This window comes from Schistocerca americana, chromosome 1 (assembly GCF_021461395.2).
Source record: "Schistocerca americana isolate TAMUIC-IGC-003095 chromosome 1, iqSchAmer2.1, whole genome shotgun sequence".
In the NCBI taxonomy this organism is placed as follows: Eukaryota; Metazoa; Arthropoda; class Insecta; order Orthoptera; family Acrididae; genus Schistocerca; species Schistocerca americana.
In genome coordinates this window covers 1141855875-1141868678 of record NC_060119.1, presented here as the reverse complement: position 1 = coordinate 1141868678, position 12804 = coordinate 1141855875, and the positions used below count along the sequence as shown (strand labels likewise).

At 43.6% G+C, this 12804-nt stretch overlaps 1 protein-coding gene across 1 annotated transcript in view; it reads right to left on the bottom strand.

The window, feature by feature from the left end:
- The window catches only part of LOC124597261, a 143134-nt gene that overhangs the window by 110602 nt on the left and 19728 nt on the right, over positions 1-12804 (bottom strand). The window contains exons 2-3 of the mRNA XM_047135927.1: positions 8884-9075; positions 4941-5063 (exon numbers count right to left, since the gene is read on the bottom strand). Coding sequence (XP_046991883.1) covers positions 4941-5063; positions 8884-9055 — 295 coding nt within the window. The 5' untranslated portion in view covers positions 9056-9075. The remainder of the gene's footprint in view (positions 1-4940; positions 5064-8883; positions 9076-12804) is intronic.

The following is a 12804-nucleotide window of genomic DNA, read 5'->3' as shown; positions in this document are numbered from 1 at the left end:
CACTGAAGAAACTTTAAGATCGACTGAGTCGTGTTCGACCACATCGGCAAAAGCAGGATGTTTTGCTGTTGCACCACAATGCATGGCCACATGTCAGTCAAAAAACCATGGAAGCGATCACAATACTAGGATGGACAACACTGAAACACCCGCCTTACAGTCCTGACCTGGCTCCATGTGACTATCATCTCTTTGGGAAACTGAAAGACTCTCTTCGTTGAACAGGGTTCGAAATGATGACTCCCTTGTGCACGCTGCCAAACAGTGGATCCAGCAGGTTGGTCCAGAACTCTACCGTGCGGGTATACAGGCGCTGGCTCTAAGATGGCGTAAGGCAGTTGAGAAGGATGGAAATTATATGGAGAAATCAAAATATTGTTCCTAAAGGATGTAACTACACACTGTAAAACTTTCAAACATGTAGAATAAAAGATGGATTTAAAAAAAATAGTGTGCATTTCTTTTGGAGTGACCCTCGTAATTTACGTTTTTTTTCATACAGTTCAATTATTGTCATCCTGAACATAATGCACCTCAGAACATCGTCGAACATGATCGCTTTGCTGGTCCAGGTGTTACGGTTTGGGGAGGTACAATGTTCCATCCTTCAGATCTTTCAACATGGTACGCTCACTGGTCAACATTAGTGTGACACTATACTCATTCCCCATGTGCGTCTTTTGTGGGGTACATTGAGCCCTGACTTCATTTTTATGGCTGAAGATGTGCGACCGCATCACTCAGTGCCAGTGGAGGACCTCTTGGAGCTAGAGTGTAACGTTGCGAAGCGATATGAAATGGAATGAGCATGTGAGGACTGTGGTAGGGAAGTCGAGGGATCCGCACCAGGTAGGATTGAAAAGAAAGACGATATGCTAGATTTGTTAGCAGTGTACGATCAGCGTGCACATGGTATGGATATGCTTCAGCAACTCAAGTGGGAATCCATGGAGGTGAGTTGTACAGAAACCAGACGGCAGCTATAAGAGTCGAGGAGCAAGAAGGGAAAGCAGCGGTTGAGAAGGTAGTGTGACATGGTCTTTATGTTGGGCAAGCAATAAAGGAAACCAAAGAAAAATTTGGAACCGGAATTAAAGTCCAGGGGAAAGGAAAAAAACTTTGAGGTTTACCAGTGACGTTGTAATTCCGTCAGAGATAGCAAAGGACTTGGAAGAGCAGCTGAACAGAATGAACAGTCTATTGGAGGGAGGATATGAGACGAACACCAACAAAAGCAAAGTAAGGTTAATGAAATGTAGTAGAAGTAAATCAGGTGATGCTGAGGGAATTAGATTAGGGAACTAGACGTAAAGTAATAGATGAGTATTGCTATTTGAGCAGCAAAATAATTGTTGATGATCGATGTAGAGAGATAGAAAATGTAGACTGGCAATGGGAAGAAAAGCGTTTGTGAAGAAGAGAAATTTGCAAACGTCGATTATAGATTTAAGTGTTAGGAAGTCTTTTCTGAAAGTATTTGTATGGAGTGTGGCCACATATGAAAGTGAAATATGGACGATTAACAGTTTAGACATGAACAGAACAGAGGCTTTTGAAATGTGGTGCTACTGAAGAATGATGATGATTGAGTGGGTAGATCGTGTAACTAATGAGGAGGCTCTGAAAAGAACTGGGGAGAAAAGAAATGTTGTAGCCTATAATATGACCAGAGGAAGAGATCGGTTTATAGGACACATTTTGAGACAGCAAGGGATTACCAATTTAGTATTGCAGGATAAAAATCATATAGGGAGACCAAGAGATGAATACGATAAGCAAATTCAAAAGAATATAGCTCTCAGCAGTTATTCAGAGATGAAGAACTTTGCACAGGACAGAACGGTTGCATAGAGAGCTGCATCAAACCAGTCTTCAGACTGAAGACTACAACAACACCAATATCACGATTATATTTTGCATCCTCAGGATGAGAAACTCCTTTTTTATGAATTTTTCATAGTCCACATTTCGTGTATGCGAAAACAAACTGATTTGAATATTACCGATTGTCGTCCTAAGTCTGTAATTCCAGCAATTAGAGCGGCTGCATTATGACTGCGCACATACATGCATACTGATTTGAAAAGATCGGCCATCTTCGTGCGACGTCGGTCGTCGCGGAACCCACCGATCTTATTGCCACTATGACCGCAACCTAACCTCGGAAGTAGAGTTAACCTCGCCGAACTCATACCTGTTACAGTAACGGATTTTGTGCTTTTGTGTCTTCTTAACCTTATTTTGTTGTTCGTTTTGTTTTCGTGACACGCTGCAAAGGTTGCACCGAGGTCTGGTATTTTGCCTATTAGCGTGTTCCACAAGAGCAATGAATTATTTTAAAGCAAATAGCTACCAGAATGTACGTTTTACGATACCGGTAGCTGAAGAAAAAAAGTATAAATAACAACGTGTTTAGATAAACGTTTGTTTTTTAATGAAAATAGTTTCAACGGTGAAGAAGTTAGAACACAGTGAAGAAGTTAGAGCGGCTTAGCGAGAAAAATAAATTTCTGTTATTTGTCATTTATAAAGAATATAAGACACAAAGGGTAAAGTAAAAAGGCATTGTTCATTGCTTTATAAATTTTCCTTGACGTGATTGTAATTACAGATTTTCTCGAGCAGATGAATATAGATATTTTTAAATGTTTGGATGACATGTTTCCTGTTCTTTCAGTTTACCAAACGAGCTTTGTTAAGAACATCTAATATGGATTTTGCTTTGATTATTAAGTCTTTTATCGTTGCTTGATCGTGCAGAATAGTCCCTCACAGCGTCACTTTCATCGTTCAGGTACCAAATTGGACGGCAAACTGCTCATACAACATGCGCATTTTTTGTCGCTGACGTGTAAACGAAAATGATCACTCGTGACAAGCGAGACTCAGTTCAGGGGAGTAGTCTCTCTTGTCAAGAGCACACAATTGAAACAAGAAAGTCGTGTAAAAGGGACTTTAACAAAGCGACATGTGTCGCTTGCTCCAACCTTTAAGCAAGGTTCCCACAAGCAACTAAAGTGGCGCCTCAGCACAAAAGAAAAAAAAACATGACAGCTGATACTGCAGTGGTGGCATGTGCTGCTATTTCCACATCTTCTCGGTTTTCAATATGGCCTCAGCTGAGACTATTCGGACAGAAACTGGTGTTGTCATTCAGGTTACGGCATTAGAATTGAGCCAAGGATCCAATAAGAAGAGGAAGCATAATGGAAGTGGGTTTTGTGCAGAAGTAACACAGGGGCATTAAAACACATATAAACGAAAATCTGTTCTTGAACCAATTTCGGACAGCAAAAGTAAATTTCGAGTAATTGTTGAGCTACTTATCGACATCTGTTAAAAAAAAATCCGATACTCACATTTAAGCTACAGTACTCGCTTGAGTGAAACTGTAAGAGGCACTTTCTTATTTGATGTCTGGCGATTACCTATCATTTATCCAATATTTATACCATGTCCTCACCACTACAATTTGAATGGTCGTTTGTGATGTTCAGGATGCTACTTACAATGCCCTGAAGACTTATTTGAAAGCAAATATTTTGACTCTTGCACCCCACAAATGTTAAAGTTGTTCCATACTGAATTTTGTAACTATGCTTCCTGCAGTTACACTAAAAGATACTATATAGTTGTGATTTCCTGTATTAAAAGCTATATTCAATTCGAAATTATGCTACCACCAGAAACATTGTTGCTTCCTTTCTCAAATCCACTGAGCAAAAGTTTCAGAGAATTGAAGTTGCCAGTACTTGAATCCTAATGTACTGACAGCGTTGCATTAATTTTCCTATTTGCAGAATTAAGTGAGTTGCTGTGAAACTAAAAATCAGGTTCCACTAATTACTCAATAATATTTGCTTATTCACACACAAATCTTATCCATGCATTATACAAGGTGTATCAGATAGAATCATCCGAATTTAAACAATCACAACTATTATGTTATTTGAGATACATGCGTGAACAATGTACTGTTGGAAAGAGCAAACTCTCAAGTTTTACATGGGACACCGTGACACTAGCATCTGGAAGTGTGGGAATTTTTAAGTCAAAGGATTATTGAACGATGGATCGGTCGCACTGGTCCAAATGATTCAGCCTCACATTACTGGCCTCCAAGGTGACTGTATGTGATTATTTCTTGTGGGGGTTTATATAAGACTCTGTTTATGGGCCACTGTTACCAACAACAACGAATGAACTGATTAACTGCGATGTCGCATAATGGCAGCTGTGGAAGCTGTAACTCAAGATATGCTTGCTGCAGTGTGGGAACAATTTGAATACCACATCGAATATGCCATGCATCTGACGGGGGCGGGGCATATTGAAGACCTATGAAAAGGCATGAAAAAAACTCTTTGACTTCCCCGTTCATGAAAAAAAAATCCATTGTATACGTTTATTAGTTTCAGAAATCGGATGATTCTTTTTCATACACTTTGTATAACACAAACATAATAGTACTTTTTACCACATAAATTAACCGTTATGTGCTCACAAAGGTTTTATATACAAAGTCGCACTTCCTGCCAATGTAGCACAACAGACTGTACTAAAAACGGCGTATTTTCGAGAGATCTTTACTGTGGCGTGACACTGAAACTACATACTTTCGTAATATGGAAGTATAGAGAGGAAAACCACTAAATACAGGTATTAGTTTTGGATGCACTGGAATCGTGATGCTCCCTGCTTGATTTGCTTCTGTCGCTAATTGGTGGTGGGGGAAAGGAGGTGGCGTCGCAAAGTTATATAGGCTTCACCTTTTGGGGCATGGCTAAAAGTGACGTCACTCTAGTGGCGCCAGAGGAATTTGAGTGTTTTTATGGGCAACTTCAGTGACGTTACTTGAGTGGCAACCAAGTGGCGCGACTTTTATTGCGTGTGGCAGCTTTACAGACGTGGAGCTGGCAGCCTCCGGAGACTTGACTCACCAGTGACGGGCGGGCTGAGGAACGTGGTGAATGGCAGCGCGAGGTAGACGAAGGCGATCTCCTCCACGGTCAGCCCGATGCTCTGCATGTGGATCGTCAGGTACGGCAACAGCGCCGCCGTCGCTGCAACAGATGTCAAACTGTCTGTAGTACTTCTTCCTGCAGATGGTCTGCTCCCTTACACCCTTTTGTCCATCATTCATTCGACCCACTAGAGCAGTGCTGCTTTTGGCTTATTTGGGGCAGATGGGAAGAAGGCGTGTATTCTTTGCCGCACATAATGCACTGAGGCGCCAAAAAAAACTGGTACAGGCATGCCTATTAAAATACAGAGAGATGTAAAAAGGTAGGATACTGCGCTGCGATTGGCAACACCTATATAAGACAAGTGTCTGGGGCAGTTGCTAGATCAGTTACTGCTGCTACAATGGCATGTTACCAAGATTTAAGTGAGTTTGAATGTGGTGTTATACTCGGCGCACGAGCGATGGGACACAGCATCTCCGAGGTAGCAATGAAGTGGGGATTCTCCCATACGACAATTTAATGAGTGTACCGTGAATATCAGGAATCCGGTAAAACATCAAATCTCCGACATCGCTCTGGCCGGAAAAAGATCCAACGACGCCTCAAGAGAATCGTTCGACGTGACGGAAGTGCAACCCTTCCGCAAATTGCTGCAGATTTCAATGCTGGGCCATCGACAAGTGTCAACGTGCGAACCATTCAATGAAGATAATCGATATGGGCTTTCGGAGACGAAGGCCCCATCGTGTACCCTTGATGGCTGCACGACACAAAGCTATGCACTTTGCATGGGCCCGTCAACATCGATGTTGGATTGTTGATGACTGGAAACGTGTTGCCAGTTCGGACAAGTCCCGTTTCAAATTGTATCGAGCGGATGGACGTGTATGAGTATGGAGACAACCTCATGAATCCATGGACCCTGCATGTCAGAAGGGGACTGTTCAAGCTGGTGGAGGCTCCGTAATGGTGAGGGACGTGTGCAGTTCGAATGATAAGGGACCCCCTGATAAGCCTAGATACGACTGTGACAGGTGACAAGTACGTGCACCATGTCTGACCACCTGCATCTGTTCATGTCCATTGTGCATTCCGACGGACTTGGGCAATTCCAGCAGAACAATGTGTCAGTCCACACACCAAGAATTGCTACATAGTGGTTCTAGGAACACTATCCTGAGTTTAAACACTTCCGCTGGCTACCAGTCTCCCCAGACGTGAACATTACTGAGCGTATCTGGGATGCCTTGCAGCGTGCTGTTGAGAAGAGATCTCCAGCCCCTCGTACTTTTATGGATTTATGGACAGCCCTGCTGGATTCATGGTGTCAGTTCCCTCCAGCACTACTTCAGACATTAGGCGAGTCCGTGTGGCATGCGGCTCTTCTGCCTGCTTGCGGGGGCTTTACACGACATTGGGCCGATGTACCTGTTTCTTTGGCTCTTCAGTGTATGTTTAACATTAACAATAACTGCTGAACAAAGAAAAAAGGTACGGTTGAAGATATACCGTTAACACATTTAAGCAATTTAGAATTTGTTAATTTATGATTCTTTATTCCAAAAAAGCAATATCTTTATATATAAAATTCTCGTGTCGCAGTGTTAGTTGCCGTACTCCTCCGAAACGGCTCGATCGATTCTGATGAAATTTAACATGTGTATTCGGCAGGTCTGAGAACCGGCCGTAATCTGTTTTTCATATCCCGAAGTGATAATGGTGGTCCACCCCCCAAAAAATTTTTCTTATTATTTGGGCAGAACTTTTTTAATTTTTTTATGATGTGGCATTAAAAAACATACAACCCTAAATTTTCACATTTCTACCACCAACCCCTATTTTTAATAGCGATTTTAGTTATTTAATAATTTTTAACGCCGGTCGATAACTGATCAATCATCACTTGATCAACGGCTCTATCGATTCTGATGAAATTTAACATGTATATTCGGTAGGTCTAAGAACCGGTCGTAATCTATTTTTCATACCGCTAAATGGTAAGGGTGGTTCACCCCCAAAAAAATTTCTTACTTTTTGGACAGAACTTTTTATTTTTATTTTTTTATGATGTGGCATTAAAAATACACACAACCCTAAATTTTCACCCTTCTACCACCAACCCCTATTTTTTAATAGCGATTTTAGTAATTTAATAATTTTAAACGCCGGTCGATAACTGGTCAATTAACACTTGATCAGTTATCCCCGCTAGGTGTCTACCGGTGATAGTCTTTCACTATTCGATATATAGGAAATTGACGATAACGTACCAAAAGCAACGACTCGAATATCCCTCTTTGAATCGACGTAACTAGACCGAGAAGTTTAACTAGGTAGCACGCGTCATTCGCCAAACCCACATTTAGGCCTAGCGCACACGCATCGATTTTTATCGTACGGAAATACATCGTGCGATCAAATTCTTTTAGTGTAACAAAGAAGTTCCTATGCTCTCCTTTGTTCTTCTACAAGAATTTAATCGTACAATATTTTAACGTGCGATAAAAACCGATGCGTGTGAGCTTGGCGTTATTCATAATGCTGTCGAACACGTTTCGACACGAAATTGCCACTATGTTTGCATGCTTGTGGACGAGCCGTTATCGGCTGCAATTGTTAAATCCGCGCGATCACCGGAGAAACGCTAGAACTAATAGTGGTCGATACTGCCGGACTCCCCCTAAGCCTTTTCTCACTCCCCACAGAGTTTTCGGCCACTATTATTGCTTGTGTCACGAGCTCCCGCCAACAACGGCTATTGTGTCACACGTATACATCGAAGTTCGCCGGGTATACATTGTGTTACACGTATACATTATTCTTATAGACTAGAGATAATTTATATGGCAAAACAACGTTTGCCGGGTCAGCTATAACATATAAAGATTTGCAGAGGCGGAACGAAGGTCGCCGGATATAGCTAGTACATATATACTGTATATATACGCTTTTTTCGGACACGGGTTTCCATCCACAGTTTATTTTTCTCCTGGTACCCTCTACAACCTCCAATTTTTTCGGTATATAGGAAAAAATAAATTGCAGATGGAAACACGTGTCCGAAACTGTCGTTCAGCAAGGCAACAGAGCATAGCATTCACAGGAGACAAGGCCTGTCTACGCAGCAGCTAGCTCCATCTTCCCCGCTGGTGATCGTGGCAAACAGTCGCGATTACCGAATAACAAACAACATTACGAGACCTTCCGCCTACCGTCCATCAGCGAACAAAGTCACGTTTTTCTGCCAAAGGGATGGCCTAGTGGGAGGCGCTGCCCTGTAACTTCGAGGCTCTGTAGCGTCATTGACACTTTCCCGAACACAGGTTCCCATGCTCTGTTTTGTTCCTGGAGAGACACTACAAACACTCGAAGTTTGTCGCAACGTTTCTGGGACATCATTTATAGATGGACTTCGTTTGTCATGTCACCAGGAGCCGGAATCGACTTGATGGATTGTATAAAAAAAAAAAAAAAAAAAAAAAAGAACGAGAGGCAGCTATAAGTAAGACCGCCTAACCGTCCGTACTGTAAATGAGAATGAAGGTCATTCCTTTACCTGCTAATGCCATCAGTATGGTACAGAAATTGCATCGAAGTATCCAACACATTTTTACAAGTTACTATAGCAAAAATTCATTGGAGAACATTCCGACTGTCCTTGACTTGGGATCCTTGGCATGAAATCCAACAGAAGGACATGATCTGCAGCAGCCAAAATTACTGTCAAGAATTGCTCCAACAAAAGTTGTGGTCCACATAAACCTGAGCAGCATACGTAGATATTGAAAGTTAATGTGTCATATGTACAATTAAACTTTGTGATGTTTTAAACAAGACAAACAGGCGATCATAGATTCTAAGTAGATTACTGCCATTACTAAGCAAGAGACCAGGCATTTCTGTAGAAGGCACTCACCTCCGTACATGACGAACAGCGTGATCTTGAGCATCACCAGGTTGGGGTTGATGTTCCAGCGTCGAAGTGTGCCAGCTATGCCGCTCGTGTCGTCGTCGTCGACGTCAGCGTCATTGTCGTCCTTGCCTCTCTCTGCTTCTGCAGCCTTCCTTCGCAGATTTTCCACCGTCATCGTGGTAAGCCTGTCGAAAACTGTCGGACATATAAGTCACAACAAGTATAACCCAGAGGTCATGGTTAACATCACGACGGAGACATGATGAATAACTATACTTCTTTTTCTTGCCCCTTTGTCCCTTATCTGCCTAGGGTTGGCATGGTTATAAAACGGATTGGCGTCGTTAATTTAAGTGGTGCTCGGAAATGTGTACCCAAACTGGCTGCGAGTCGTGTTACTCGTGTGAAAGCGAGCGAAAGTTTTCTATATGTTTGTGGATCGTGTAAGTGAGGCAGGAGTTGGGTACCAGCCCCCTATTCACCTAGTGGGATGTCGGAAACCGCCTAAAATCCGCATGCAGGCTGGCTGAGATACTGACCGGATTCAATTTGGAGTCGACGCACCTTCCTGTCCGGAAATGACACTTTAACGCGCACTGCTATCCAGGTGATTATAATGAATACCTACACAAGCTTCAAAAAATCAGAAAAGTAACGAAAATACGAAAAAGTATACACTTACATGCCTTCTGTGACAGAAAACGATAGGTATTTACAAAACGGCACAGAAAAAAAACTGTTCAGAGTAAGAGCATATTCAAATTTAGAACAATTTGATTTACACTGAATGATTCTGTCGGAGTGTTGTTACACAACTAAGTCAGTACATAGTAGTATTGTCCGCCCCTGGTAGCTGAGTGGTCAGCGCGATGGAGTGTCACACGTCACGGCCCGGGTTCGATTCCTGGGTGGGTCGGAGATTTTCTCCGCTCAGGGACTGGGTGTTGTGTTGTCCTTATCATCATCATTTCATCCACATTGACACGCAAGTCGCCAAAGTGGCGGCAATTCGAAAGACTTGCACCAGGCGAACGGTCTAACCGACGGGAGGCCCTAGTCACACGACATTTCCATTTCCACAGAAGCATTACCCCCGACGAGCAAGACAGCACATGCAGCCAGCCATTTGCGACGCTGTTAATTATTGTGGATAACTGCTGTTCTATCTGCAAAAGCTTTGACGATGCTGGTGAACACCTATACAAGTTTCAAACAATCAGAAAAGTAACAGACAACAGGGGAACATACTTAGATGTGTTCTGCGATAGAATTTACGGTAAGTGTTGACGAAACGACATGGAAAAAAATATGTTGTAGAGAGTGAGATTTCGTTCCAATTTAGGCCGGCTGAGTACAGATTAGAGACCTGTTTTCCTTGAATTCGAATCCTTTCACGTGATTACCGTGTGATTTCACTCGAATCGGCATAAAAAAGCTTTTGTTGGCGACTTTGTGGGGATAATCAAAATCGTGACACAAATTCACAACCATCTAACAAATTTACCGCTCTGAACTATACACTGAGGCGACAAAAGTCATGGAATGACGATATGCACTTAGCCAATACAGATGGCGGTAGTATCGAGTACGCAGGGTAGAAAAGGACAGGGCATTCACGTAGCTGTCCCCATCCTCTGTTATGCCAGTCCTGCCTGGATATCTGCCCCCCCCCCCCCCAAATTCTATCAGTCCCTCCAGATCCTTGAGCGTCATGCACTCCGCCTCGCCTTCCGCATCCGCCTCCCGTCCCCCACGCGGATCCTCTATGATCTCATTCCTTTCCCCCATCTGCTCCTATTCCTCGAACATATCCGCATCCTCTACACCTCCCGCCGTCTTGAACCCCCTCACCCCCTGGTTGCTCCTCTCCTCTCCCGTCCCCGCCCCCTGCCACGTCTTCACCGTTGTGTCCCCCCTACCCTCCATCTCTACACCCTCCATCTCCTTTCCCAAGGTGGCTTCCGTCAACTCCCCCTCCCGGATGATGCCCTCTCTCCATCCATTTATCCTTCCTATCAACTCTGATCCTCAATCCCCCTCCTTTCCTCTGTCCTTTCCCTGGGCTCCCTCTCCCCACCCCCCTCCGTCCTGTTTTTCTCCCCACTAAACCTCTCCCTACCTCCCTTCTCCCCCCCAGTCCTTTTGTATTCCCCTCCTCTGCCTACCCCACTCCCTGGCGCGTCTGCCCCCCACCCCTCTTATGGGTCCTCATCCTCCTTCAGCTCCTTTCCCGGCTCCCCCCTTCGCTTTTACTCTCCTTTCCCCCCCTTTTTTGTTTTTCCATCTTCTGTCCAGTTTCCCCCCACCTGCTCTCGACTGTGGTGTCACATTTGCCAACTTTTTAGTGCAGTGTTCCAGTGACTATTCAGTGTTGTTTGTCTTTCTCGTGTTGCGAACAGAAACCATGCTGTCGCTCGGTGTGTATTTTATGTCCTTTGCGAACAGAATCCAGACTGTCGCCGTGTTTTTTTAATTGTCTATTGTTTTCCCTGTCTGCTTCGTATGTATTTTTATTAGCGTCATCATCCCTGTGTTGTTGTTTTAAGTTCCACGATTTCTTTTCGCCTTGTTACACTCTAAGTCTCCAATTTTATCGCCTGTTTTTTATTATTTGTTCTCTTGATCTTTGTCACAAAATCTGTCGGCTGAAGAGCGGCGTACTAAGCTGCTGCCAGCCCACCCCCTTCGGGGGGACTTGAAATTCAATAAATGAAAAAAAAAAAAAAAAAAAAACGGAGCTGTCATTTGGAGTCAGATGCTTCATGTGGACAGGTTTCCGACATGGCAGTTGGAGCTAGGCGCATGGGACATTCATAGTCGGAAATCCTAACCCAGCGAGGTGGCGCACTGGTTAGCACACTAGACTCGCATTCCTGAGGACGACGGTTCAATCCCGCGTCCGGCCATCCTGATTTAGGTTTTCCATGATTTCCCTAAATCGCTCCAGGCGAATGCCGGGATGGTTCCTATGAAAGGGCAGGGCCGACTTCCCTTCCCATCCTCCCCTAATCCGATGAGACCGGTGACCTCGCTGTTTCGTCTCCTCCCCCAAACAACCCAAGCCCACAACCCGGAAGTCGTTAGATCTTAGACCCAGATCGCCCAGCATGAATCCCATTGAACATTTATGGGACACAATCAAGAGGTCAGTTCGTGCACAAAACCGTGCACCGGCAATACGTTCGCAATTATGGACGGCTATAGGCATAGCTTGACTCAGTATTTCTGCAGGGGACTTCCAACGACTTTTTGAGTCCATGTCATGCCGAGCTGTTGCAATATGCAATAGTTCACTTGCACAGGCTCTGATTTCAATTTCTTCAAACCACAGTACTGTGCATGGCGGAGGGTACTTTATACCACTACTAGTCATTTCCTTTCGTATTTTACTCACAAATAGAGCAAGGGGAAAAACGAGTGTGTATGTGCCTCCTTACAAGCCCTAATTTCTCATCGTATCTTTATGATCCTTCTGCGAACTGTACGTTAGAAGGTGTAGAATTGTTCTGCCGTCGGCCTCAAATGCCAGTTCTCTAAATTTCTGCAACAGTGCCATGCGAAAAGAACGTCGTCTTCCTTACAGAAATTCGCCTTTGCGTTCACAAAGCATCTCTGTAATATTTGGCGTGCTGATCGAACCTGCTGGTGACAAATGTAGCAGCACGCCTCTGAATTGCTTCGATGTCTTCCTTTTATCCGATCCCAAACACTCGAGCACTAACGTTCCTTACACCATTTCCTTTATGGATGAGCTAAATTCTTGCAACAAAACAAACTTGAGCATTTCCCTTCCCTACTACCAACCTAATATACTCATTCCATTTTATACCGCATAACTTTTCAGCGATACGCCTAAATGTTTAATCGATATGACTGTGTCAATCTGCTCCCTACTAACGCTGAATTCGAACTTAAAAGAGTGTT